General features: G+C 51.8%; 8 protein-coding genes across 9 annotated transcripts; 5 read left to right on the forward strand and 3 right to left on the reverse strand.

Annotated features, from left to right (window-relative positions):
- Positions 1–9,307: 9,307 nt before the first annotated feature.
- On the forward strand, positions 9,308–10,365 carry ADE1 (Phosphoribosylaminoimidazolesuccinocarboxamide synthase). Its single transcript, XM_047981362.1, has one exon. It carries the CDS (start codon positions 9,416–9,418, stop codon positions 10,331–10,333), a length of 918 nt encoding a protein of 305 aa, XP_047837322.1. The 5' UTR covers positions 9,308–9,415; the 3' UTR covers positions 10,334–10,365.
- Positions 10,346–12,349, reverse strand: JDV02_000541 (uncharacterized protein). The gene is made up of 5 exons (XM_047981363.1): positions 11,895–12,349; positions 11,780–11,821; positions 11,314–11,716; positions 10,596–11,256; positions 10,346–10,544 (listed from the first exon to the last, which is right to left on the reverse strand). Exons 1-5 carry the CDS (start codon positions 12,027–12,029, stop codon positions 10,523–10,525), a joined length of 1,263 nt encoding a protein of 420 aa, XP_047837323.1. The 5' UTR covers positions 12,030–12,349; the 3' UTR covers positions 10,346–10,522.
- Positions 12,350–12,928: 579 nt separating this feature from the next.
- ALO1 (D-arabinono-1,4-lactone oxidase) lies at positions 12,929–14,479 on the forward strand (the record flags this gene model as incomplete). The annotated part of the gene is made up of 1 exon (XM_047981364.1): positions 12,929–14,479. One exon carries the CDS (start codon positions 12,929–12,931, stop codon positions 14,477–14,479), a length of 1,551 nt encoding a protein of 516 aa, XP_047837324.1.
- An 857-nt stretch (positions 14,480–15,336) lies between these two features.
- JDV02_000543 (uncharacterized protein) lies at positions 15,337–16,877 on the forward strand (the record flags this gene model as incomplete). The annotated part of the gene is made up of 6 exons (XM_047981365.1): positions 15,337–15,519; positions 15,585–15,624; positions 15,693–15,916; positions 16,000–16,247; positions 16,334–16,464; positions 16,531–16,877. The coding sequence occupies 6 exons, from the start codon at positions 15,337–15,339 to the stop codon at positions 16,875–16,877; spliced, it is 1,173 nt and encodes a 390-aa protein (XP_047837325.1).
- Positions 16,878–18,013: 1,136 nt separating this feature from the next.
- On the forward strand, positions 18,014–19,264 carry JDV02_000544 (uncharacterized protein; the record flags this gene model as incomplete). The annotated part of the gene is made up of 3 exons (XM_047981366.1): positions 18,014–18,371; positions 18,420–18,752; positions 18,800–19,264. The coding sequence occupies exons 1-3, from the start codon at positions 18,156–18,158 to the stop codon at positions 19,262–19,264; spliced, it is 1,014 nt and encodes a 337-aa protein (XP_047837326.1). The 5' UTR covers positions 18,014–18,155.
- A 2,402-nt stretch (positions 19,265–21,666) lies between these two features.
- On the forward strand, positions 21,667–23,084 carry JDV02_000545 (uncharacterized protein; the record flags this gene model as incomplete). The annotated part of the gene is made up of 3 exons (XM_047981367.1): positions 21,667–21,900; positions 22,288–22,914; positions 23,007–23,084. The coding sequence occupies 3 exons, from the start codon at positions 21,667–21,669 to the stop codon at positions 23,082–23,084; spliced, it is 939 nt and encodes a 312-aa protein (XP_047837327.1).
- Positions 23,085–23,215: 131 nt separating this feature from the next.
- JDV02_000546 (uncharacterized protein) lies at positions 23,216–24,453 on the reverse strand. Its single transcript, XM_047981368.1, has 3 exons — positions 23,701–24,453; positions 23,560–23,641; positions 23,216–23,506 (listed from the first exon to the last, which is right to left on the reverse strand). The coding sequence occupies exons 1-3, from the start codon at positions 24,284–24,286 to the stop codon at positions 23,407–23,409; spliced, it is 768 nt and encodes a 255-aa protein (XP_047837328.1). The 5' UTR covers positions 24,287–24,453; the 3' UTR covers positions 23,216–23,406.
- A 576-nt stretch (positions 24,454–25,029) lies between these two features.
- Positions 25,030–26,573, reverse strand: JDV02_000547 (uncharacterized protein). 2 transcript variants are annotated; one of them, XM_047981369.1, is made up of 3 exons: positions 26,349–26,573; positions 25,934–26,276; positions 25,030–25,835 (listed from the first exon to the last, which is right to left on the reverse strand). In XM_047981369.1, the coding sequence occupies exons 1-3, from the start codon at positions 26,566–26,568 to the stop codon at positions 25,190–25,192; spliced, it is 1,209 nt and encodes a 402-aa protein (XP_047837329.1). In that variant the 5' UTR covers positions 26,569–26,573; the 3' UTR covers positions 25,030–25,189. The 2 variants fall into 2 exon arrangements, with proteins under 2 accessions (XP_047837329.1, XP_047837330.1); XM_047981370.1 differs by having other exon boundaries at positions 25,184–26,573.
- Positions 26,574–26,617: the final 44 nt, after the last annotated feature.

The following is a 26,617-nucleotide window of genomic DNA, read 5'->3' on the forward strand; positions in this document are numbered from 1 at the left end:
TTAGTCTCCGAAGGGTCGCGGTTCGTATAGGCTCGAGACTGAGGCTGCCGTCTGTCGAAGATTTGGCCGGTTGCACTTCGCGGTCGGAATGCTAACGGAGACAATCCATCTGGCGGCCCTAAGCCATTCCCGGCTGATGTTTAACCTATATTACATATTCCAACACTGCTCTTCCAACCAGGCGGACTGAGAGTTTTATTGCAGCCGTTAGGTAAAAGGGGTCACTACGTGAGATGACCTTCATTTCCGACATCTACAAGGGTTTTTAATGATATCTACAGGGTATCACAAGCCGGGAATAAAGAAACCCACATCCTGGAACGGGGCCCGTTCCGGGAGGCCAAAATGACCGGGGGGAGATATCGCGATGTGATTGGCCCAGGTCCGGGAACGGGGCCCGTTCCCGGACACAATTCTAGAGAGAATAAAAATAAAAAATCCTTATGTTGCGGAATAGAAGATAAATAGTCTAGCATACATAGACTCTATATTTTTTTTATACGCGCACACGGTAACATGCGGTCGCGGGCCCGGGCCGCCTTCTCGTACCCCGTGGGCGGCCCAACGGCCCCGTTTGCTTCCTTCCTTCTCCGCGTTCCCCTTCTCGCAAGCCCAGGTCGTCGTCCCCCGCCGCTGCTTTGGTGGTCCTCAGTGCCGCGTGGTCTTTGCGGCGCAATGCCCAAACCTCCCGGGAGCCCCCGCGTCTGGGGTGCGGGCCAATGACCATCTGCAACCGCGCTGTGCCGCTATTGCATTTGCATTATGCACTGAATACGTGGCTGTAGCTGTGACGTTCGGGAGCATAAAGCGGTTCCGCGGACTGCAAATGTATTCGCACGCGCACGTGAAAATGGGGATCGCGGGTATTGCCTTACGAGCGCCACCTCACTGTGACAGAGAGACTACATGTGTTAAGAGTAGATGCATCAATAATTGGAATAGAAGTGCCACCAGCGGGGCGATAGGGCAATGTATCGGGAAGCAGCAACATCACAGGCTCATTTACTTGGCTCTCTCGCCGTCGGCTATCATCCGGAGTCCGTTCGTGAAGTAGACATAGTGATAATCATAAAGCCGAGGCTCCGCGGCCTCTCGACCCCCCGCCACAAGCTGCCTATATCCCTTCGGGCGCGTCTAGTAAGGGCCTAGAATGGGTGTCGCGCCTTCTTAGCGTTAGCCTTCGATGCTCCGCTTACATCAACCGGATACTCTTCCAAAACGGTCCGCAATAGATCCTATGGCTCCCCTGATGCAAGACGTCAAGTGGCCTTCCTCGAAACCGAGTGGTTGCGCCAGTGACGATGGACATACTGGCGCACTGACATATTACTCCGAAATAGTCTTTTTACCTGCCTCTCAGAGCAGGGATTGGCGTCAAGAATTGCGTTCTGGACCGTCTTTTTCATGCATGATGGGGTAGCGGTGGCCCGCATGTCCTATAAATGCAGCTCGGCTCACTGGTTCTCTTTGCAACGCAGCCTTCTATAAGGACCGTCGTCAGTCCTGTCCAGTCTATTTCTGCGAATTATGGAGCCAATTCACCGTCCGAATCAGCGCCGGGGTCGCCTTGGCTATGCGAACGATAGGCATGACTAGCCGCGCTAACTACATCCGACAATAGATGATGGTTTGTCGAAGGTATAACACCTCATGCGCAGAAGGGCTAAGCTGCTAATCACAAGCTTTGAGGGTCATTTTCACATGTTAGGATGCCTGCTGCATAGGGCGAACGACCTGATCGATGGCCCGCCGGGTCCGCGGATGATCTAGACGTTCAGCTATACATTTCTTTTCATGGACCTTTACAGCGTGGCATGAAATCATCGCAGTTGCTCATCGGCGCCAACATCTGGTACTGTTACAAATTTGATTCTTATCTGGTTGTATTGATAAGTTCGTCTGTTGAGGGGAGCAGTTGATGCAGGGGTTAGGTCTGGCAAACTGTAGTCGACCTCATCGTTGCTCACCTACAAGATTGATTCAATTCAGGTGTTATATACATCCGACTTTCTCCTCGCTGCTCGCACAAGCTTAGCTCCTTTTGCCGGCGTCCTATTGCTCTCCGATCCTTTCAGCGGCATAATAAACACATACGGAGTTCGTTGCCTAACTCAACTAACATGGCTTCTTTCCCGACTTTAATGAAGACAATGTCCGTCTCTATGGAGTACCTGGCAAATATCGAACTCTATAAAACCGAAAAACCCTATTTACTAGCGCAGATTCACGGACTTGACGGCCTAGAAGCCACCAATTTGGAGTTTGCGACTGACGATGGGATTGTCGTACACGACGCGCGTGGCTACGAGAGCAGCTTCAACGTCGATACACACTCGTTCACCTTTGAGAGGCTACCTACCACAACGGTGTACGACGGGTCTGAGGAAGCCGGCACGGCCTGCATGAGAGAAATGCTCGAATTCATCCGCCATCGCTTTGGTGCTGATCGCATCATATGCTGCGATATCCGGGTTAGGTCTCTACCTCCACTCATGGCACACCCATTTCTGATCTGGTTATTCCGCAGAGACGGCTGGGAGCGCCCCTGTCAACGGAACAGTCATTGTCCAATGATCGATTGCCTCCAAGTACTCCTGTAAAAACGATCCACATCGGTGAGCAGCTCTTGCATATGGTCCGACACAGAAGAGAGGCATCTAACAGGCGCGAGATTACTCGAGCGAGGGAGGGTTCCATCACATAAAGCGCCATTTAACTCGGGATGAACAATCTGAATACCTCTCGGGATGCTACCGGGCGAGAATTATTAAGTGGGTCGTCGCGATATCTCCGAGGCCCCGCGTCTAATCGACCAAAACAGTGTCTGGCGCCCGCTATTTCGCACCGTCATGGACTTACCGCTCGCATTCTGCGACAGTCGAACCCTATCAAAAGAAGACCTCGTCCCAGTTGACCGCGTGTCACCCCAATATGCCGCAGAATCCTACTACGTCCGACCGTCACCTCGGCAGGCCTGGTATTGGCTCAGCGAGATGTCACCTGATGAGGTCGCAATCTTCGTGAGCTTTGATTCGGAGAGATCTTCTCCAACGGACCGCATCCGCTGTAGGTTATAACCCTCCGCTTCTTAAGTAACGGAGATGCTGATGTAGTGATGCTCACGACGCAGGTTGTGCGCACGCCGCCTTTACGAATCCCTTAGCCGCGCCTAACGTTCCCCCTCGGGAGAGTTTGGAGATGAGGTTTATCGTTTTTACAAAAAGAGGAGAAAGTCAGAACTTCAACGCCAGGTGAATATATAGCACTTGTAAGTAGCATTGTGGCTTCTTTGCGATCAAGACTTAGCTGCGAAGAGGCAGAGGTACTATGCGTCACAATACGGCCCGCTAGGAACTTTAGAAATGCAACTGCAGAGCGCTCCATATTGGAAAGGTATGATCTGCTGTCCGTCTTAACATAGCGGACTATAAACTAGCAGATACGTCCTCTGGCATCATGCTTTACCGACGCTATAGTATCAGAGTAGGCCGAGGAGTGCTTTAGTCACAGCCCTGGGCATAACAGGCCCAGAGGTACACTGTGAACTCCTATATTGGTACATTCAGCATGACCTACTAATATACCCGACCTGGTCATATACCCTTTATCCTTTACCCCACGGAGATTTGTAGCAATTGACCTAGCTTCCCCGCTCGTTGGTTGTGACATGTGATACATCTACCCATCATAGGTAGGCACCCACACCTCCGAGAAGCATAGTATTTAGTCTTGCGTATTCGGATATAAAGGGATAGGTCTCTAAGATTTGGGTTCCCCCAGCCCGCACTCCGACATATCACCCGTCCAAACTAAGGGCTGCATTTTCGCAGTTTCTCTTCCAAAACACACTTTGCAGTAACTCCCGATTTAGCACGATGGATGAAGAACCTGCCCAAGCCACGCCGGAACCTTCGCAGCCTTGGAAGGCCATTATCGAGGAGCCGAAGTCGGAGGACGTATCGGCTACTGCGGATAAGGAGATTCGTGTGCACCACGAAGGTGTGGATTGGGGTTAAGGTGCAAAATTTGCTCGTGCGTCATACTATATGGGCATCAATCGTCTCGCTAGTCGTATTAACTGTGTCAGCATTCTTGGCAGTGTTTCGGAGGGCCCACTGACTCAGTTGACAAGTTCCGTGATAACGTCAGATGGGGACGCCGAAGATAAATCATTAACCGATGAAATATACAAGATTGTTATTGCAGCCTCTCCTTGACCTCATAAAGGCACTAAGAGCATTCTTTTCATTTGTAAACCTGCATGGGAATCTAATACTGGCGTGTAATGTGAAACTATAGAGTTCAACCGGCTCAAAGTCGGGGAGACCCCAACGCCGCATCCAGAAGCGGTCCCGAATTGACGGCACTATGATTGTGGCCTTCGTTTGAGTACTCCCTGTAGCTTCTCCATCCAGATGATTGAGGCCAGTGCGATATGGTAATATGCTTTGCCTAGACGCGGTTTTGACATACTCTAAGAGCGGCACTTCTTTGATAGATGCGGTCAAAGGTTATGCTTGTCCTGGTGCCACGTTACCCCTGCGACCCGAGTTGCTTGTCTTGATTGAGTTCATCAGACCGACTGTCACCCTAGCCATCGACGCTAGCTTTTCGGCGTAGGCCCCGCGCTCGCCCTTGAGACGGTGGCGTCGTGGGACGAAGGCTGCGGGAAACGGATTGGCCTACCGCTGGGTGCTTGTCGGCCTCTCCATCATTCGAGCTTCTGCAGTCAAGGCTTGCGCCGCAGCTGGAGCCCAATCCCGAGATCTCGGAACTGGAGGCTCAGAGGGACAAGTTGAAGAACGGGAGTTATCGAATTCGAGGCACCAAACGACAAGGTGCGAGAGCTTAGAAAGACGATCCGAAGGAAGAAGGCGCAGCGCGAAAGGAGTATCCGAGAATACTATCGGCAGTACTACTTCTACTATCGTCCCACGTGGGGGATTGAGCAGCAGCTTGCCGGAGATGGCCATCAAGTCGACGAAGCATATTCAGCATTAGCGATCGAACTTCACATACCGGAGCGTGAGCGGCTTGCAAACTTACCATGCTAACAAGCGAATGACCTCGATTTCGATATAATAATAGTCTAGTTTATCGCCGCCTCTATTTAGTTCTACTCTATATAGACTCTTTAGGCGTAAGGATTATAGCGGCTATAGGCAAATATAATATTTATAGTAATACCGGTTTTACTTATCTAGACGGGCGCGCGCGCGCTATAACCAAAAGAAGATATAGCCTTAGTCTCGTAATTAGCTTTAGCTTACTCTTAAAAGTAATTCGCATCCTTAATAACTAGCTTACGGAAAGTTTCCCTTATATAAACTTATATATAAGTTATCGCTAAATAAGTAAGTCATTATTTAAATATAAGAAGTTAATACTTTATTTACTTTAAAAAGTATATAATAATCTATTAGGGATAGCTTAGATAATATATAAATTATATATAAGACGATATATACTTTTAGTATATATTAAAATAACCTTATATACCTTACTTTTAGTCTATTATTTAGTTAGGGTATCTATATACCTCTTATATAGCTTAGGGTATATAGCTTAAGGTATATATTATTATGCTATATAGGGCTAGGGTTAACTTTAATATAGCTATATATGCCTTTTATCTTATAGCTTAATTAATGTATTTTAGACTAATACCCTGCCTCTAAGGAGTAGATCTACCTATAATAGAGTCCGCTACTTAAGCCTCTTAAGTACCCTTCTTTTTTAGCTACGACTCTCTTATAGGCCTTATTACGCCTAAATTATAAATTTAGCGGACCTTTATAAGGAGATTATCGCTATAAATACCGTTAAGTAAAATCGTACTTTAAAACTAACTAGATTTAATAGGAGGCCTTAATAACGATTGCCTTCCCTTAGATTCGCTAGTATATATTAACCTTTATCGATAAAGTATTGCCTATATAGCTAATTCTTTCTCTATAGTAAGTATATATTACTTTTATATCGCATTATAGCTGCCTATAGCTTAGAATAGACGATATTATACTAGACTACTATATATTTTCCTATATACTTAGCTTTAATAAGCGTAAGTAAGGATATTAACGCTCTTAAGGTATAGTTTATTACTATCGCTAATAAATAGCGATTCTAGAGTATATCGGGCGATATATTAATATAAAGGGACTAAAAAGTTAGTTAATAATAGCTTATAAGGCTAAGAGATATATATTAAAGCCTAATTAATAAATAATAGCTAATATCCGAATATAATTATTAAATTCGCTATTATATAGAATAGTAAATAAGGTAAGTAAAGACCTTATAGTAACTAATAATATAATAAAGTAATATATAAGGATATAGAGGAATATAGGCTATAAGGTAGTATAAGTATAAGCTACTTATAGCTCTATTATAGAGTATATAAGAAGTAATATAAGTATAGGTATAATATAGGACTTTATAACTATAAATTAAGGCGATTAAAAATAAAAGTATCCGCGATAAAATAAAAGACGAGTAAATAAATACTTTTAGATAAGCCTTATCTTTTAATCGCTTCTTTAATGCTTATTTTTATTATCTTAAGCTTATTTAATATTAATAATTACTATAGTAGTCAAAGACGCTATACTATAAACTACCCTTACGGCCCGTCTCTATATCCCTATACTAATATACCCGGTCTATTTAAAATATAACCTCGCCTAGTAGCTATTAATACTAAGGGGGTGCGAGAATTTATAGTACCTCCTTAGGGTAACTTACGGGTAGTATTAAGGGTATATTAGCTATAGGGTCGGCGATTAAGGGGCAAGTCTATATATATACTTAGTACCGGTTAATAGGTTATTTAAGCGTAGTTTCGAAGTCCTATTTTTAAGTATTAAAGGAGACTATCATCGTTAGAGGCTATAAAAGTAGCTATTAACTATACGATTCTTAATATATCCTAAATAATATAGGGTATCGCGAAAGATAATTACTAGCTATATAATAGAGGGTACTATAGGATATAATCCTTACTATAATATACGCGAAAGATAATACTAGCTATATAAGAGGGGGTACTATAAGATATAATCCTTACTATAATATATACGAAAGGTAATACTAGCTATATAAGGGAGGGTACTATAGGATATAATCCTTACTATAATATATACGAAAGATAATACTAGCTATATAGTAAAGGGTCCTATAGGATATAATCCTTATTATAATATACGCGAAAGATATAAGCTATATAATAGAGGGTACTATAGGTTATAATTCCTACTATAATAGGCCGTTAATATACTTAGCTAAAGCCCTTTACGCTAATCGAGAATATTCCCCTTCCCTTATTTATTATTTAGCTTATAGAGCTATAATATATATTTTCTATTTTACGTCTTAAAGCCCTTAGGTCGCTTAAGTATCCTTATAAGCTATATAATTTAAAAGTAGGGCATAATAATTATATAGGAGTTTAATTTTTAGCGCTATACTATAACTATCGTAAATACTTTATAGCTAGCTAGGGGCCTTTATATTATCCTAAATACTTACGTTTATATAGTTCTTAAAGAATAATAAGTTTAAAGCTAGCTTTATATACGTTAAATATAGTACCGATCTATAAGCTTTAATTAACTATAATATAAGATATCTTAGGGACTTAAATACGACCGAGGGGTTTATTTAGTATAGTAAACTCGCCTATAGATAAGAGCTAACGTATATAGATTAGGTTATCTATTAATTTAACTTACTTAGCTTAGATTATAACGATAACTATTCTCTTGGCATAGGGACTTAATAACTTAATATCCGTCGGGCTTATTAGAGGGGTTAGTATATCTCTATATAAGATTACTTACGTTAAGTATATCTTACTCTCTTACCTATATTTCCTAACTTAATATCTCTATGCCTTATTAACTCCTTTTAGCTTCTACTTAATTAGCTCCTCTTAGTATTTTCTAATATATCTATATCTTTTTAATAAACGCCCGTATGCCTCTAAACTTATAGACGAGTTTATAGACGAAGGGTTATAGATTGTGACGGGGCCGGCGCTGCGCGGCAGGAGCCGGTCGGGTTGTTGATAATTAACGTGCTATGAAAGAGGGAAATTGGGGTTATGTGCTGGGCAGCCCCTATACGCGCGGCGCCCGCCACGTGCAGCCCTACGTAACTAGCTGCAAGCCTAGGTCAGCGTGGGGTCCCAGCCACACGTAGCGTTGCTGCGCCCGGGGCCGCGCCCCGGGCTCTCATTGGGCCAAGCCCCTTATATAGATAAAAGGTATAGGAAAAGGCAGCTATATAAAGAAATATTAAGAGAGAAGTAGACGAGGTAAGTACTTTAACCCTTATAGAAGGTAGATTATAACTAGGTAGATATTACTAACGAAGAAGTAGGCCCCTTTTACTTTTTAGTAAGCTTACCTATTAACTAGCTCTCTATAGATATTTAAAGTCTTTTAATATATATATAATAGTAATATCTTATAATATAGGCCTTAAGGACTTATATAATGCCTAACTTATAGTTATAAATAGATAATATATAACTATTAAAAGGGAATAACGGCTAGGTAATAGCCGGCTAGCTACTATATATAACTAATCTAATTATTATAACTAGCTTAATATAGTATTTAAATCGCTAATATATAACGCTATTATAGAAGGCTCTTTAAGCGCCTTATTAACTTCTGATAAAGGTCTAGCCTATATTAATATAACCTTAATTAAATAATAATAGTAACCGCTAAATAGTCTTTAAAGCTATATTAATAATAGGAGCGATATAAGGAAAGAGGTTAAATAAGTATTAAAAAAGAGTAAATAAAGCGGCTAGCTTTTAATACTAGCTTATTATACTTATTAGACTTATTAATATCTATTTTAGTAATATTAAGAAATAGATACCTATATTTTAGTTACTAAATAAAAGTTAAAGGAAGAGGGTAAGCGAGAGGAAGTAATAGAGCTAAGGTAACGAGCTAGTTAGTTATATAGATAACCCCTAGCTAGTTACGTCTTAGCTAGATGCGCCTATAGGCGCACCCGCGGGCAGGTATACTATACTTTGCGGGCGGTGCTAGCCCCTTACTGTCGAGGCTACTAAAAGCGGCGCCACTTGCTACCCGATCCGGTGGCCATAATAGCGCTTTCTATCATTAATCTATACTGAACCTGTGCAAAGTTCAGCTGGGCCATACTGGGCTGGTGCGTGCAGTGGGTGCAGGTACTTTTGGTAACACTACGAAGTACATTTCTGTTGGCGGAAGGCTTGCCCCACCAAAAATTGCGGCTTTGGGAGGCCCTCCGGCAACGGCAAGCCTTGACACCATCAGAATGTTTGTATGCCTGCCCTCACGCAAGGTGATGAGAGCAGCATATCCGCCTTGAAACGCTCAAACACCAAGCATCGCCCCGCCCGCCCACCATGGCCGTCACACAAATCAGCCTGCCGTCCTTGGACAGGATCGCCTCCGGCAAGGTGCGCGACCTGTTCACGCTGCCCGACCCGGACACGCTCCTCTTCGTCGCCTCGGACCGGCTGTCGGCCTTTGACGTGGTCATGAAGAACGGCATCTCCAACAAGGGCGCCATCCTGACGCTCACGTCGGCGCACTGGTTCCGCGTCCTGGCCGAGCGCGTCCCCGGCCTGCGCACGCACTTCATCAGCCTCGACGTGCCGCCTGGCGTCGTCACCCCCGACGAGGCGGCCGCCCTGCGCAACCGCAGCATGCAGGTCCGCAGGCTGCAGGTGCTCAAGGTCGAGGCCATTGTGCGCGGCTACCTCACCGGCAGCGCGTGGAAGGAGTACCAGGCCAAGGGCACCGTCCACGGCCTGGCCATGCCCGCCGGCATGCAGCTGTCGCAAAAGTTCCCCGAGGCCATCTACACGCCCAGCACCAAGGCCGACCTGGGCGCGCACGACGAGAACATCCACCCCGACGACGCCTGGAAGGAGATTGGCGACAAGGAGACGGCCCGCAAGGTCCACGAGCTGTCGCTCAAGATCTACAACGCCGCCGCCGCCTACGCCGAGGAGCGCGGCATCATCATCGCCGACACCAAGTTCGAGTTTGCCAAGGACGCCGAGGGCAACATTTACCTGGTCGACGAGGTCCTGACGCCCGACTCGTCGCGATTCTGGCCAAAAGACTCGTACGAACTCGGCAAGGAGGCCGACAGCTTCGACAAGCAGTTTATCCGCAACTGGCTTATCCGAGAGGGGCTCAAGGGCAAGGAGGGCGTCGAAGTGCCGCAGGACATTTGCGCAGCCACCGAGGAGAAGTACAAGGACGTGTTTTTCAGGCTGACAGGCAAGAAGTTTGAAGATGCTGCAGCATCCTAGGTGATGATATGGAGACTATATATCCAATCATTGGAACGCGTTCCAACTGCTCTACGTTGAGTCCGATTCTGCTGCCATGTGCCAATCCAATGTCTATGATGCCAAAGCTGGCTTTTATGCGATGAGCCCCTGTTGAAACCCTTCCTTGGGGTATGCTTCCAATCAACCAACTTCTCAATGGTGACGTCTTTATGAAATGGCCTTTTTGATCCTGCAAACAGTTGTTAGGGTCGACACATACCACGAAGATGCAACAGCTTACCTCTTAATTCCCTCAGTCACAATGTCCGGGCTCTGCGTATATACCATGCGGAACCACCCCGGCCTGAGCGAGTGTTCCTCCCGAGGATGCAGAAACACGCCAGCCGCCCTCAGCTTCTTGGCCAAGGCAAACTCGCTGTTCGGCTCACCGTCGAGGTCCTCCGGGAGGTGTCGCGAGAGGTCGATCCAGACGAAAAACCCGGCGTTGCTCCCCGGCAGGTACTCGATGCCGACATCGCGAAGCCCTTGGGTCACATGCTTGTATGCTGCGGCAAGCTTGGTGCGCGACGACTCGACGAACTCGCGGCACCATTTGCGATCCTCGAGCATGGCAGCGCCAATGGCCAGGCTAGGCCCAGCGGGGTTGTGGAAGCGCATCACGCCGGTGATGGCCGACTCGACGGCCTTGCTGCGGGTGATGATGGCGCCGATGCGCAGGCCGGCCGAGCCAAAGTCCTTGCTGAAGCCGTAGGTGACGTGCAGGCGTTCCGTATCGATGATACCAGCTGGGTCGATGGCGAGGGCCGAGGTAAAGGGCACGGCGTCGGACTCGCCCGAGTCGAAGATGGAGCAGGCATAGATCTCGTCGCTGATGAGGTGGATCTGGTTCTTTTGGCAGAATTTCATGAGCGCAATGATTGTCTCCCTGGGATAGCATTTCCCTGTCCCCAACGGTCAGCAAGTTCTCATGCGGCCCCCGGTAGGACGACAGGAGTTACCGAGTGGATTGTGAGGGTTGACGATGAGAATCGCTCTAATGGTGACGCCCTCGGCCTCAGACCGGGCCAAAGCCTCCTCAAACTTGTCGATGACATCTTCATCAAAGCAATTCTCGGCGTGGGTATCGGCGTAGACGATGTTGACCTCGGCTCTGTTGCCAAAGTCGAGCTCAAATCGCCCGTAGACGGGCCGGCTGGTGAGGATGCCGTCGCCCGGATCGGCGAGGCCCCATGCTAGGATCTCGTGCAAAGGGGTCGCCGAGCCGGTGACTTGGATGTGCTCGGCCGTGATGGGCTTGTGCGGTTTGAGGTACTCGTTGAGGTGCACGGCAAGGGCGGCCGGGAAACGAGACCCGCCTGCGGTGCTGAAGCCGTACGTGAACTGCTGCGACTCGAACTTGACCTGGAGGATTCACGTGAGCCGACTTGCATCTTGCTTGTTGACTTGCCCGCGTTGCTGACTTACAGCGCTGTTGACGAAATCCTCTACTTGACGGATAATGAGTTTCTGTGGGTGGGAGCGAGCCTTGTTAGCATGAGATGCGAAATGAGCGGTTCTGGGAGAGGGGGGGCTTCCTGACATTCTCGGCCGTACCAAACGAGATGAGGCCATCGGGGTTCGTGTCTGGATCGTACGTCTGCTGCGGTGCAAACCGCCACGGGAGCTTCTGCTTGGCAATGCTGGCCGCACTGCGTTTGGACAAGTACGATTCCATGGCGGCTGGCGCAGGTGGTTAGCACTGTGCAGGCGCAACCAAATGACGATGGCTGCTGTCCCGCTCAGCGGTGAGAAGAGGGGTCTGGGAGAAATGAATGAATGCAAAGGGCAAACAATGCGCCCTCGGAACCCGAATGGAAACCTGCTCATCATGGTCGCGTTTTGGCAGCTTGTCCGTGCCCAGGCCAGTCGTTACAGGGCTCTCTTGCACCAGCGGTGGAGGGATTCTGATGACTCATGTTTCCCAGCGACCTGCGGCAGTAGATCGGCATTGAATGCTTGCAGGGTTCCATGCATGTGTGAGAGGGAGGATTTCCCTGCTATTAAAGGTGTCGAGAGGATTGAGACATCGGCAACGATAAGTCTTGCAGCATTGCCTACGCGGGGACTGTCATCTTCTGTCATTTGAGAAATCAAGTCCCATTCTCGCCATGGCCCTCGCTTACATAGTAACCTAGTATATTAGTACTTCACCTTTAGTAACGTTAGTACCTAAGCACGCTAGATTACTACTTTGTCGGGACTTGGACGTGGCTGCAGCGGGCAATCGTTCTAGCCCCCCACTAGACCCTGGATCGGCATGATGGCACCATCATCCATTTTATTTTTCTCGCGTCGCGGGGCAGTGACAAATATTCCATCGTCGCGACCGCCCGCTCCCTTTCTTCCCTTCAGTCTAGCTCGCACACCAATGGCCACCATGCTCTCAAACGGCTTCCGGTGCTGAGCTTGGCCGTTGAGGCAACCGTATCTCAGGTGCAGCCGCTCGATCCGTTAGCCTGCAAGCCGAAACGGACGTCCCAAGTATCTCGCCCGACCGATCCAGTCCGCCGCGAAGCTCGGTCTCCGATTGCAAACTCGACCCGCAAACACGCCTGCGCAAGCCTGTCGAGATACATGATGCATCCCCTCGTGGTCGCCGAACTCGAGGGCCGCGGTGACGGAGTTCCATTTCGGGCTGTGACGCAGCATGTCCACAGGACCTGGGCGCGGACCTTTTCGTGCGTGCCCGAGCTCTACATCCAGCCGGAATCCCTCGCCGAGATCGAGAAGCTCGTTGGGCTGGCCCGGAGGTGTCGGCGTCGCGTCGTCGTTACCGGCTGTGGCCACTCGCCATCCAACATCACCTGCACCTCGAGCTGGCTGGTTAACCTCGACCGCTTCAACAACATCCTCTCTGTCGACGAGGCCACAGGCGTCGTCGTTATGCAGAGTGGCATCCGGCTCTACACCCTGTGCGAAGAGCTTGAGAGACATGGCCTGGCCATGCCCAACCTCGGCAGCATCAACCAACAGTCCATTGCCGGTGCCATCTCAACCGGCACCCACGGCAGTAGCGTCCGGCACGGCCTCATGTCCGAGGACATCATCTCCTTGAAGATTACGTTGGCCAGTGGGACCTCCGAGTTCTGCTCCGCAGACGTCAAGCCTGACCTGTTCCGAGCGGCTCTTCTCTCTCTCGGCGCCCTCGGCATCATCACCGAGGTCGCCTTCCGCGCCGTGCCGGCCTTTACGCTCAGGTGGAAGCAGACCATTGATACTGATCGCAAACTGTTCGAGCAATGGCCTCGCGAACTGTGGACGCAAAATGAATTTGTTCGCGTCTGGTGGTTCCCTTACACTCGCCGCGCTGTCGTCTGGCAGGGCGATAAGACGGCAGAGGCCAACGTCGATCCCCCGGTCAGCTACTACGACAGAGCGCTCGGCTACTACGTCTACCATAACCTGCTCTTTTTGGCGCAGTATGTCCCACGCGTGCTGCCTTGGGTCGAGTGGTTTGTTTTTGGTATGCAGTACGGCTTCGCCAATGGCTCTTCTTCCACCGCTGTGCAGCCAAGCCGCAAGGCGCTGCTTATGAACTGCTTGTATTCGCAGTTCGTCAACGAATGGGCGATTCCCCTTCACAAGGGGCCCGAAGCGTTGCGCCGGCTCAGCTCCTGGCTGAACCATTTGACACCCAAAGACCCCGACTACGTGCCTCACAACATCCCATTTTCCGCTGATGGGCTTTACGTCCACGCGCCGGTCGAGGTTCGCGTCAGCGACACGACGCTGACATCAAATGTTCGGCCTTTCCTTGACCCGACAGTCGAGGATGGACCGACACTTTACCTCAACGCCACGCTATATCGTCCCTACTGGAGCGATCCCCCATGCCGAGAAAGATACTATGAGGCGTTCGAGTGGCTCATGAAGGACTTGGGCGGACGCCCGCACTGGGCGAAGAACTTCGAGACATACCGGTCCGAGATTGAGTCCATGTACGGCAAGCGACTCTCCGAGTTCCAGCGCGTTCGAGACGAGGCCGACCCCGAGGGCATGTTTGTCGGACCCTGGCACCGGGACCGTGTTCTTGCGGAGGATTCACAGTTTGCTCTGGAGGAAATCGAGACGACCCGTCAAAAGGCATCCGAGGGAGGGCTGAGGGTGTTTGGGCTTGTGAACTGATTTTACCTGGAGTTTTGTGCATTTGGTTTTCGTTCGAGATACAGCACAGCTAGCATCAGCGGGGCGAACAGGTCTATCATGGCTGCAGTATTTCGGAGGCAGGGTAACACATGCCGAGAGATGGCACAACTCACGCGCTCTAGTACACACGCATTGCAGGCGAACCGACTGTGAGGGTATGCTAAGCAGCACTTGATTACGCGATCATGCAACACTTTGGCGCCGGGCGTCTGTTGGAGTGCCGCGTTAAAGCGACAAAGTAGCCAGAGGCTCGCCCCGTTGAATGCTGGTGTGGTTGGTGGCTTGGCGGACATCGCAAGCCATCGGTCCACCAACGTCTGTTGCCCGCAGCTTTTGACAATGGCCAGCCGACGCCACGATATAACTTGGGAAGAACCATTGAGGCGAGTTGCAGCATTATATTTGCAGCTTAGCCTATCAGCAGTTCTGGTCTGCGCTCGTCGGTGCGGCTGTACTATGGGCGCGCCACGAACCTTGTTGAATGAATGGCGATGCCGGGGGTTGGCATGGCAGACAAGTTCTTGACCCCAGCCAGACAACGGCTCAGCCCATATGGGATTGCAGGATAACAACAATAGCGGTGACTGATATGCTCTGCCGAGAGCCCAGGCCCCTCGAGGCTTACACGCGGCACTCGCGCGATTGATGCTTCGGTTATATTCGCCGGTTCGACTGAACACAGAACCACAACGGAGTAGTATGCTGCTCATTCACTCGTGACCGTTATATGACGATGCCAGAAGCGCAAAAGCACGCAATGCGATATAGCAGGATCACCGGGGAGGATTGGTAGGCACGATATCCCAGCGACCCCACTGAAGTCTGCCGGCTCCGAGATGGCGCCGCTCCCACCACCGCCCCCGAATATCAACCTCTATGAGACGAAGCGCCCGCGCATGGTTGCCGTACTAACGGGGACCTGGGCGCTTGGAACGCTTGCGACCGCTCTTCGTCTATATTCTAGACGGCTCACGAAGAGCCGGTTGTGGTTGGATGACTGTTTGATCATCATCTCGCTGGTACGCATCCAATGCATCGAGGGGTACCTGAGGTGGGATGCAATCGAAGTTGACAATAGTAAAAGCTCGCCTCTGGCGCTCTGACGTTTGACATTACCATCTGGAGTAAGTCTCTTGTCTCTTGTTTAGGGTGACCATCTGGTGTGCCTGTAGAGGCTAACTAATTCGTTCAGTGGCAGGTCATGGTTTCGGCGGGCATATCTGGGTCGGTCCGCGCGATGCCTTGGAGGTTTGGGCAAAGGGACTGTACATGGCCGTCTTCACATACACACTGAGCCTCGTGTTCATCAAGTGGTCTATACTCGCATGGTACTGGCGCCTCTTCCACATTCAACGCTGGATGAAGCCTCTTATCTGGATCATGTTTTGCGTGGTATGCTGTTGGGCTGTTGCAAAGGTAACAAACAACACCCCCCTCTACCCCCATCGACCACAATCGTCCCAGTTCTGCAGTTCTTTTGACACTCATTCATACCGCAGTTTCTGATAGCCGGCCTTCAATGCTTCCCGATCAGAGCATCTTGGGAGGTGTACGATCCTGACAACCCGATGGAACCCTCCGAGTACCACTGCGGCGTCGACACCCACAGATTCTTCCTTGGCAACGCCATCCCCAATATCATCACTGACATATTCATAATGGCACTGCCGCTGCCGTACATATGGAAGCTCCATCTACGCGTGTCGCAGAAGGTGGCTCTCTTCGGCATCTTTGTCGTTGGCATCTTGTAAGCTATGCGTACCGCCCGAAGAGGACCAAGACGCGCGCACAGGTCCGCAACAAAAAGTGCTGACCGAGACAAAAAAATTCTAGCGTGACGATTGTATCTGCGATACGGCTCGTCTTCGTCGTCGACCTGGACCTCAAATCGCCAGATAAGACTTGGAACCAGGCCGAAGAGATGATGTGGACGGGCGTCGAGGTCAACATCGCCACAGTCTGCGGTGAGCACGCGGATAGCCTGCATTCGAGGGGATTTTTGTTCCGGCACTGACCACCATGCTTTTTAGCCAACCTCCTGACCCTGCGCCCGATCCTCAATCTAATCCTTCACGGGTCCGTCTTCGTCGAATCACAGCGGCAGCACTCCGAGACACTCGACGACCCAATTGCCGTGCCGCCGCACCCAATATCCAAAGACCCTTTCCGATTGCTACGGCCAAAGAGAGTCTTGACCCGTTATGGGAGAACGGAGCGCGGGGTGGACTCGAGGAAGCGCTCAACGGCCAGTGCACAAGTTTTCGTCCAGCACACTGAGCTCGTGTACATGGGGAGTGGCTCACAACAGGATAGTATAGAGATCACTAGTCTAGGATCCGTCGAGAGGGTGCTGGAAGAGGACGGAAGACGATGGTAAAAGCGGTAGGATGTAGAGGCGCCGTCATTTGGAGGTAGAGTTGTCGACACATCTGATGATGGAGATGGCCCTCCCTCTTGGCGGCGGCGGCGGCGACCACTGGGAGAAGTGCGATTGCTTTGACGCTTGCTGATACTCAAGCCGGTGTGCGTACGCCATTTGCGACCGAGTTTAGGTTCGCGTGGAGGGAGCACCATTTTTTCATGCTTCCATCGCGGCCGGATGCGCACAGTAACGTAGTTAAAGCTTTCGATTGGCGGGAAGATAACGTATCTACACTTAGATGTCCTATCGCCTTGCATGCCTGTCTCGGAGCAGGTCAAGCCGTGCATGCCGTAACATATCAATAATGAAGACGCCCAATCAATTCGGCCCAACCGATGCATAGCCACCTAAAAAGCAGCAAATGAGATGTAGCACATCTAGGATACGGCACGTCAAGAGAAACGCGCCGCTTACACGCAGCAAATGCAACAGGGGGCATGTATCACGTGGTATCATGTCGCGTTTGCGAGCTCGAAGATGACCGAAAGGCCTGGAATACGGACCATGAAGAATCTCAGGCAACTTTGAGCATTGAGTCCTAGCTTATTGGCTAGGCCTGCTTAACTCGTGGGAAGTCTTAAGAAGCAATACGTATAGTAGCTGGGCCGGCGACGTAAGACAAGTTAGTAAGTCATTAAGCAGCAATATATAGAGGCTGCTTACCATCTCTTTAATAGTCATAAGGCTAGTTACCCTCGGGTCACGTATAGGGGTATAGGCTAATAATGACGTAGGGCTATAAGAGGTACTTTAATTTACTAGGCTAACCTACTATAATAGAAGTCCAGACACGAAAAGGTCCTTGAGATGGCTCGAGGAGGGTAGCATCAGGCCCAACGAGGGTACGGGCTCAGCTGCTTATTAAGTACGTCGCACCGGCTTCACTGCCTCCATGCAAGCCCTAGTAATGAGACACTTCTGCTCATTTCTGACCACACCTGTGAGACCAGCTGACTTCACCTCTAGATTGCTTGCTCCACTATTACTGGCTATCTTGCAGTACCCCGATCTTACGGAGTTTTATGTGGCAAACGGTATAGTCAAGGGTATGAGATAGATCTACAGTTCTTCCCTAAAAGCTTACTTTTATACGGCGAAGGAAGTACCCTCTCTTAGCGTCGCTCTGATTGTTCATGAACCCTGTAATCGACTTGAGGGTGGCCTTACGACTGTTAAAGGGATGATCCCAACAAAGAGAGGGGGCTCCGAGGGAAAGACTCATCACTCTACAACATGGTGGTCCAAAAAGCAGCTTCACAGCTTGAGCCGCGCCAGATCAAAATAAAGTGGCCTCAACTGGACGCAACAATAACCGTGGACTTCACAACAGGACTAAACCCTGGTCTCATTGATCTGCTTTTCGAGTACCTGCCGTATCGCTCGCTCCAGAACCATGCATTGGTCTCTGGAGATCACTTGTATCACCTTGTGCCTTCCGAGCGACTGATTGTACGTGACTTGCGCAGTTTGGAATAAGTGTAGCTCACAGACATCTAGTATACCAAGGCAGACTATACGGTTCCAGACAGAACTACTGAGCCGGACGGGACCGTATTTCTCTCCGGGCTTCAGCACTTGGCCATTAAGTACGGCACGCTTTCGGAATACTTACCGGCTGCGCCGTGCGGAAATGTCGTCCCTCAGGATATAAAGAAGCTGCGAGAAGTGGGGAATTCTATCTGGAGGGCTTGTAATGAGACGAAGCAAGTCATCGACGTTATTGTCTGGGACGCATCTCAGCCGGAACCGACGGGCCATCTTCCTCTTATTTGTGAAAGACGCGGTGCTACTACAGAGGTCAATGACCTAGTCGAGGCAATCCATGAAGAGGTATGCTTATACTTGCACGTACAGAACACCATTTAACATGCCTTCAGACAGAAGCTTCATGGTCCGGGATTTCTAATGACTTGCACGTGGTCCACAAAGGGATGGCTCCTTCTGGTGCAGGCTCTAAGGAATCGTATTTCGCCACTATGGTATTCATTAACGGCGAGATCCGACCGCTTGGTTACAACGTGTTGAATAACATCCTCAAAATTTCCGCAACACAACCTCACTTTAACCTACAGCATCTTGTAACTTTATATAGCGTTTTTGCCTCCACACCATCCGAGTTTGTCGGCTATACTGGAGCAACATTCCTTTATACAACATTTCGGAAAATATCCGCACTTATTGAAACGGCTGTGTTGGCCAACGACAACCAAGACGAAGCTCGCCAGGACTTTCTGGCCATGATTAGCGCCTTTGCTCGTTATGTCAATCTGCTGAACGCTCAGAATTTGCACTTGTTCCCGTGGAGGCACACCAAGGAATATCCCATGTTTCCGCAGTCTTAGCAGGCTTGACAAACCGATGGAAAGCAAGCAGAAGTGAAGAACTCGCGCAGAATGGATTTAACCCACAACATCGCGAGACTCAGTTGCATCAATAAAATGCTGTTATGGAACCAGTAACTACTGAAACAGCTTTCATATAACAGCTTCGCCCCAACCGGTAGCTCCCAGCCACGTCAACAAAGCAGCAACGCCAAGGTGCTACGTAGTTGCTCCGTACTGTTACACAGAATCTCCATTGTCTCATGCGGAGACCCATGTCTGGCCTCCGGAGCTGACTGACACGTCACGCTCTCGTTCTGGGTTCCCAGTAAGACACGTGTCAGAATTTGCATGACTCGGTTTCAGACGATCGCCATGACTCCGGGTCGAGAAGCGGTGCTACGTGGCTCCCTGCGCCAGTCTGGCACGACGTGTAGGTAGGGATACTATTTGATGGGTCATACAAAAGGATCAGACACCCGACTACGTACCCTACGAAGCCCTACACAATATAGATATAGATGTAGCTTATATGTCTAGATCATGCTCACTTTGGTAGCACAAATGAAGCCTTAAGCATACTACAGGATAATGTTTCCGCCATGCCTCTCATATGGACCGCACTAGTGGTGTTACTACTGATCGTCAGTCAAGACCTCTACTATTTTACTGTGTGTTAACCTCAATCAGATCGTGCATCGAACTCTACAGAAGTCCATCAAAAATACCAGGGCCATGGTACTCAAAATGGACAAGCGCCATTCTCAAGTATCACTGGCTTCGGGGGACAAGATCCCTCTACGTCCATGGGCCGCATCAGAAATATGGTAAGTTGCTAAAGGACGGTCAAGATTGTCCTCAGTAATGCTCTAGACAGAAGCTGATCGTTATAGGATCGGTCGTCCGCATCGCCCCCGATTACGTTGATTTCTGCGATCTAGACGCTGCGAAGACGATCTATTCCGTTAGAGAGACCTTCCGAAAATCCCAATGGTACTCGGATCTAGTAACTTCTAGACATCAGAATATTTTCTCCACCAATGATATCAACCTTCATCGGAGGCTTCGTAGGCTGTTGGCCGGGCCCATGTCGGAATTGTCACTCAAGACTGTCACCCCACTGGTACATGCTCGGGTTCGACTAGCCGTTGAAAAGATGCGAGATGAGATGAGGACTCGAGGTGTGGCAGATCTGTACAAGTGGTGGACTTTTATGGCAACAGATATAATCAGCGAACTGACCTTTGGAGACTCCTTTCGAATGCTGGAACTAGGCAAGGTATTCGTTGATATGCCATATGGCCTCTCAGACCTCTAACGGCATTGTACCCGCAGAAGAATGAATACGTTCGAAATCTGGAAAACATAGGGCCAGCCGCAGCATTAAGGTCGACGTTCCCGTCTCTCGCACGCGCAGCTGAAACCATCCCAATGCCGATTTTTAACAGAGCCGCCGACGCTGCACTCAGGATACGGGGCCATGCAATTGAGTCGATCAATCGATACAGAAGTCTAAGCCGGGACGCAAACCGAGTGCAGCCGACGTTGTTCACGAAGCTCTTCATGGCTGAAGAAGAGGACACGCTGACATTTGACGAAATTATAAGCAACTCTCAGACATACATTATTGCTGGCAGCGATACGACCGCCACCACCTTGACTTTTCTCGTTTGGTCTGTCTGTCGCGATCCACAAATTAAGGCTATTCTTCTCGAGGAGCTTCGGATACTTCCTCACGACTTCGATGAGCCCGATTTGATAGCATTGCCGTACCTCGGCCAGGTCATATATGAGACACTACGCTTATACTCGGCTACGCCTTCAGGACTACCGCGCGTGGTACCTCCTGGAGGCGCCGAGATTGCGGGATATTGGCTGGATGGGGGAACTACCGTGTGTTCGCAGGCTTACAGCATGCACCGAGACCCAACTGTGTTCCCCAACCCTGACGGGTTTGACCCCTCCCGCTGGGCTAGGCCGACTAAGGCCATGAAGGATGCCTCGATGCCTTTCGGTAAGGGAGCGAGAAGTAAGTGGTACAAGCGATCGTGGCAATTGGCGCACACTGACTTATACGAGTTTGCCTTGGGCTCCATCTTGCGATGATTGAGCTTCGCCTCGCCACTGCCCGATTTTTCCTCGAGTTTCCGGATGCCGAGATATCGACCCGTGAGGGCATGTCCGACGAGGACATGCTGCCTGAGACTTATTTCCTTTTGCGCCCAAATGGGACGTCGGTGCTTAATCCAAACGAGGTAACGCATGCCTGTGTGCTATGTACAGATATTATGTCCGTCAGAGAAGAAAGTATAATAGGACTTGAAATGCTAGCTTTGCAGAGGGAATAGGTGCGCCAACATGAGTAGGTAGCGATCGATCCAAAGGTAGTTGAATGTAGTTGTGACGCCATTCCACCCACAGCCATGCCAACCCTAAATAGCAACGATACTGACATCGCTGCCCTGGTGCAAAAGTACTACCTGTGGACGTCGCGGCAGATGCGCTTCCTGGACCTGGAGATGAAGACGCTGCTGTACACGCACTTCACCGAGACGCTCGCGGGCCTGGGCACGATCCGCGCGTTCGGCTGGTCCGAGGCGTTCCTGCGCGACAACCACTGCGCGGCTCGACGCCTCGCAGAAGCCCTTCTACACCATGTTTGCGAACCAGCGCTGGCTGTAGCTCGTGCCGGACCTGTTCGTCACGGGCATGGCGCTCGTGCTCGTGACGGTGGCGCTGCATGTTTCTCCTTCGGCGAGCAAGGGCTCCATCGGGCTGGCCATGGTGAACCTCATCGGCTTCAATCAGACCCTGACGCTCGTCATTGATCAGTGGACGAGGCTGGAGACGTCGCTGGGGGCTATTGCGCGGCTCAAGTGGTTTGTGCGGAATGTGAAGCCTGAGGATAGGGAGGATGAGTGCGGAGAGGTCCCGTGTGAATGGCCCGCGAAGGGGGCGATTGAGCTCACACACGTGGTGGCTTCGTATCGGTACGTTTGGCCTCGACCTCTTGAAAAAGTGAGCCGAGGCTAATAAATCCACAGCGATGGCGTGCAAGGCGTCCTCAAGGGAGTGTCATTGAGCATCAAGCCCGGTCAAAGGGTCGGCATCTGCGGACGCTCTGGAAGGTATGCTGTCCAACGTCCCCGGCTGCGCCCGCTCGCCCGGCGCATCAAGTCAAGGAAACTAACTGGCGTAGCGGCAAGTCGTCTCTTGTTCTTACCCTCGTGCGGCTGCTGGAGCTGCAACGCGGGGACATCGTCATCGACGGGCTCTCCTTGTCCAAGATCCCCCGCCAGACCATCCGCTCGCGGCTCACAGCGCTCCCCCAGGACGCCATGCACTTGACCGGCACGGTGCGGCACAACCTGGACCCCAAGGGAATGTTGTCTTCGTCCACTGCGCCGGACATGGAGCCCAAGGCGGCCACATCGGCGGGCGACGACGCACTCATCGCCGCCCTCCTCAAGACGGCCATCTGGCCTGCCATTGAAGCCCGCGGCGGCCTCGACGCGTCCCTCTCCGACCTGGGCTTCTCGGCGGGCCAGCTGCAGCTGTTTTGCCTCGCGCGCGCGCTGCTCTCCACGTCGTCGATTGTGCTCCTTGACGAGGCTACCAGCAGCGTGGACCGGCGCACCGACGACGAAGTCCGCCGTGCCTCCGCGACGATTGTAAGGGGAGAACGGTGGTCGAGGTCGCGCACAGACTGGAGCTGGTGCGTGACTGCGACGTTGTCGTGGTCATGGCTGATGGCAGGGTGCAGGAGTCGGGGTCTCCAGATGAGTTGCTCGGGTGTCCGACGTCGGCGTTTCGCGCTCTGTGGGAGAGCCAGGGGCTATGAGGCAGAGAGAAAGTAATAAATGAAAACGTGATTCATGTAGACATGGTCGAGGCATTGACTCGCATCGCCCGCGCACTCACAACGTACATGGCATCGTCGCCGTGAAAAAAAAAAGGAAAACAAATAGTGACAAACTCGCAAGCACCCGGGGTATATCATACAAAGCATCGCCACGGCCACCAGCTCCATGATCATTCGCGCCGCCCTGTATTCCTGGTTTCATAGACACTTTTCATCCGGAGTCTAGTTCGGCCCTCCATTGACACCGCAGCCCTCATTTGTGCTAGCAGTTAGTGACAGCCTCTGCTGAGCGGCTAGCCTACTAGTCAGATTTGGCATGGCCAGAGGCGGCCTCAAGGCCATCGATGATGTTTGCGCCCAGGGACCAGATCATGTAGGCTGAGCCGACGAGCCATGCGCCGCTGGTACAGTCGGTCAATAAAAGCGCCATTGAAAAAGGCGGAGGGTGACCTACTTGGGGATGATCCAGAGGGGAATGAGCCGAGCGAGCGAGTTGTGACCGATGTTATCGAAGCCACTGTAGTACTCGTTCATCCCTGCGCAGCGAGTCAGCAAGCAAACGTTCCGCGAGGCGGGCATGTGGGTGTTTGCATACAGTAGAGCACCGTCTTGCTCAGGGTCATGACGGCGGCGCTGAAGCCGACGAGGACGGCGACAGCGGCGTCGCGTCCTTCGAGACGCCCCTCGGCGTTGCGACGGCGGGCGGCCCACCAGGCGACGACGTAGGCGAGGTACATGGCGGTCTCGACGGCGTTGAGGAAGCCCTGAGCGGCCGTGAAGCCGCTGCCGGCGTGAACGGCCTTCCAGCCGTAGACGTGGTCGACCTCGCCGTACAGCTTGTAGGGAACCCAGAGCGGCCAGTGCAGCCAGCCGCCCTCCATGGTGTGCGGGCGGCCGAGCACGTATATGGTGTCCCAGACGACGAGGGGCAGCGACACGGTCATCCACAGGAGGGTGAAGGCGGTGGGCGTGTGCGCCCAGCGGCCGGCGGCGGCGGCCCTTGCGGACGTGTTGCCGCTGCGGCGGGAGACGGCGGTGGTGGTGGACGACGATGTCGACGACGAGGGCGTACTGCGTTTGGCGGCGGCGCGCGTCGTCGACTTGGTGGGCGACGCGGTGGGCGAGGCGCTGTCGGGCCCGGCGCTGTCGGCGCGTGAGGAGGAGGAGCGCGTGCTGACCATGGTGGGCGGTTTGGAGGGGGCGAGGCGCGCGTGCGAGGGAGGGTAGCAGCCAGCGATGGGGGAGCGAAGAGACCAGCGGCGGCGGCGGCGGTGGTGTTGATGATGGTGATGGTGGATATTGTAGGTGGTGACGGAGGGGGCGCCTCGCTTTCGCGGCGGGGGGCGCGGGCGGATGGATGTTGTTTACATTGGGAATCCGGGGGCGGCACGATCAACTAACACTTGGATTCATCAGCGGGTCTCAGGGACCCCCGCCTGCCCCCCCGCCGGGGTAACTCGCCTCCATCCCGCCGTCTCGGGGAGGATGGATTCCGCCATCCACCCGCGATGCGACGCTGCGTTATGCTACTATTTATCACTACGTACTACATTTAATGAGGAGCGGGCTGATGTTGCATGGCGAGTTGCGAGCTAGTAGTTACAGTATTACTACGTGGGTGCAAAATTGGTTTGCGGGCGCACATCAATTGACTAGACCGGCCCTCTGGTTACCTACTTCTGGCTGAGCAGCGACGCGCGACGAGTCCTTCACAAGAGTTCTGACTGACTCCCGTTCGTGCCTTACAAGCCGTCGCGGGCGGCAGGCAGATGAGACAGCGCAAGCGGCTCGGGTCGTGGGTCTTCCGCCTGCAGAATCTGCGGGGGAAATCGCCGTCTGAGTCAATGCAAGTACTTTGTACTAACGCACAGTACAGTATTCTTCGTACGTACTCCGTAGCATGTAGTACACGTATTTTCAGAATGGGGGAGGCTATTACGTTGGACAGGTTTCCCGCATTTTCATGTTTCTGGAAGATTGACTACGTAGCCCTGCTGATGATGCACGACGGTAAACCCCCAACTTCGTACAACCTCGGGCCCATAGTCGTACTTCATTTACACTTTACATGAATATCGTCTCTCTCACTGGCTAAACGTCTCGCCGCCGTTGGCCAGGTACTCAACCTCCTCCTTGGTCGGCTCTCGTCCCATGGCCTTGTTCCGGTGCGGATACCGCCCGAACCTCTTGATGATGTCGTAGTGCTTCTTCTCAAACTCGAGGCTCATGCCCGCCAGCTTCGTCGCCGCCTCCACGTCCGCCCGCACCACCTCCCGCGCCCCGGCCTTGTACTCGTCGTCTTCCCCGGCGGCGGCGGCGGAGCTGCTGGTCCGACTCCCATCGCCATCGGCAGGCAGCAGCGACTTGACGTCGGCCAGCATCTTCTCGTACTCGGCCACCGCCTTGTCGTGCGTCGCCGCGTCCTCCGAGTGCATCAGCGGCATGTAGAACCAGCTGCGGTACGCGAATCGCCAGCGGATCTGCGGCTCGCCGTCCGGCACGCCCGCCGCCATGGCCGCGAGCGCCACGTCTTGCGCCAGCGGGTCGAACACGGTGAAGACGACGCGCGCCGCGTCCCCGCGGTAGCAGTTGCGCGGGATCTGGTCCAGCAGGATGATGAGCGACATCCAGTCGCATGGGTCCGTCAGCGGGCCGACGGCGGACAGGACCTCGGAGCCGGAGGTGACGCCCGCGCTGCGAATTGCTTCAAGCGTCGGCGCGAACCGCTTGCTATGAGACACGACACACATGGTGAGCTTTTCATCCCGCCGTATGCCAACATGGGACCACCAATTCAAAGGGGGAGGGGGGGCGGGGCTGCGACCTACGTGCACGCCTCGTCGAGTGCGGCGCCGCCAAAGAACCAGCGTTTGTTGTCCTCAAACGAAGGCATGATGAGCGCCTTGGGATTCGTTAGGTGCTCAAACCAGAAGTCGCGCACCTCACGCAACAGCGCCGGCGTGACGGCGTCCTTGATGGCGGACGACATGTTGGCGTGATAGCTCAGGGAGTCGGACCCTCCTAGGGATGCCGTTGATGCAAAACCTCTGCTGGCCCCGGAGACGGAACACGTTGTCCTGGGTGTTCGCAGCCCTTGCGGCAAGGCGTTGTCACAGCTGCTGAACGGCGCCAAACGTGGGCTCTGTTGTGCAGACGCAAACGCGCGGGAGGCTGGCACGCTGCTCAGTACGATGCTCAGAAGCGCGACGATGAGGAGGAGGAGGATGGTGGAGGTGGACAAACACCGAGCGGCGTGGCGGAGCGGGCGCAGAGACGGTATGCGGATTCGCGCAGCCGCACTCATGGACATGGAGCCAGCGAGCAATTCCGCTGAAGCAGGAGGCGTTTCCGGGGGCTGCGATGCGGCGTCGCTAAAAGGAAGGGTTCGTGGTGATGGTAGGCATGGTGCTTGTTGGTCAATACGCAGTCGACGGCGTTGAAAAGGCAAGGCTACATTCAGCATGACGTATGCCGGTCGGAAAGCTCGGGGGGGATTGATGATTCCTCTACTA

Source organism: Purpureocillium takamizusanense, chromosome 1, assembly GCF_022605165.1.
Source record: "Purpureocillium takamizusanense chromosome 1, complete sequence".
NCBI classification, from domain to species: Eukaryota; Fungi; Ascomycota; class Sordariomycetes; order Hypocreales; family Ophiocordycipitaceae; genus Purpureocillium; species Purpureocillium takamizusanense.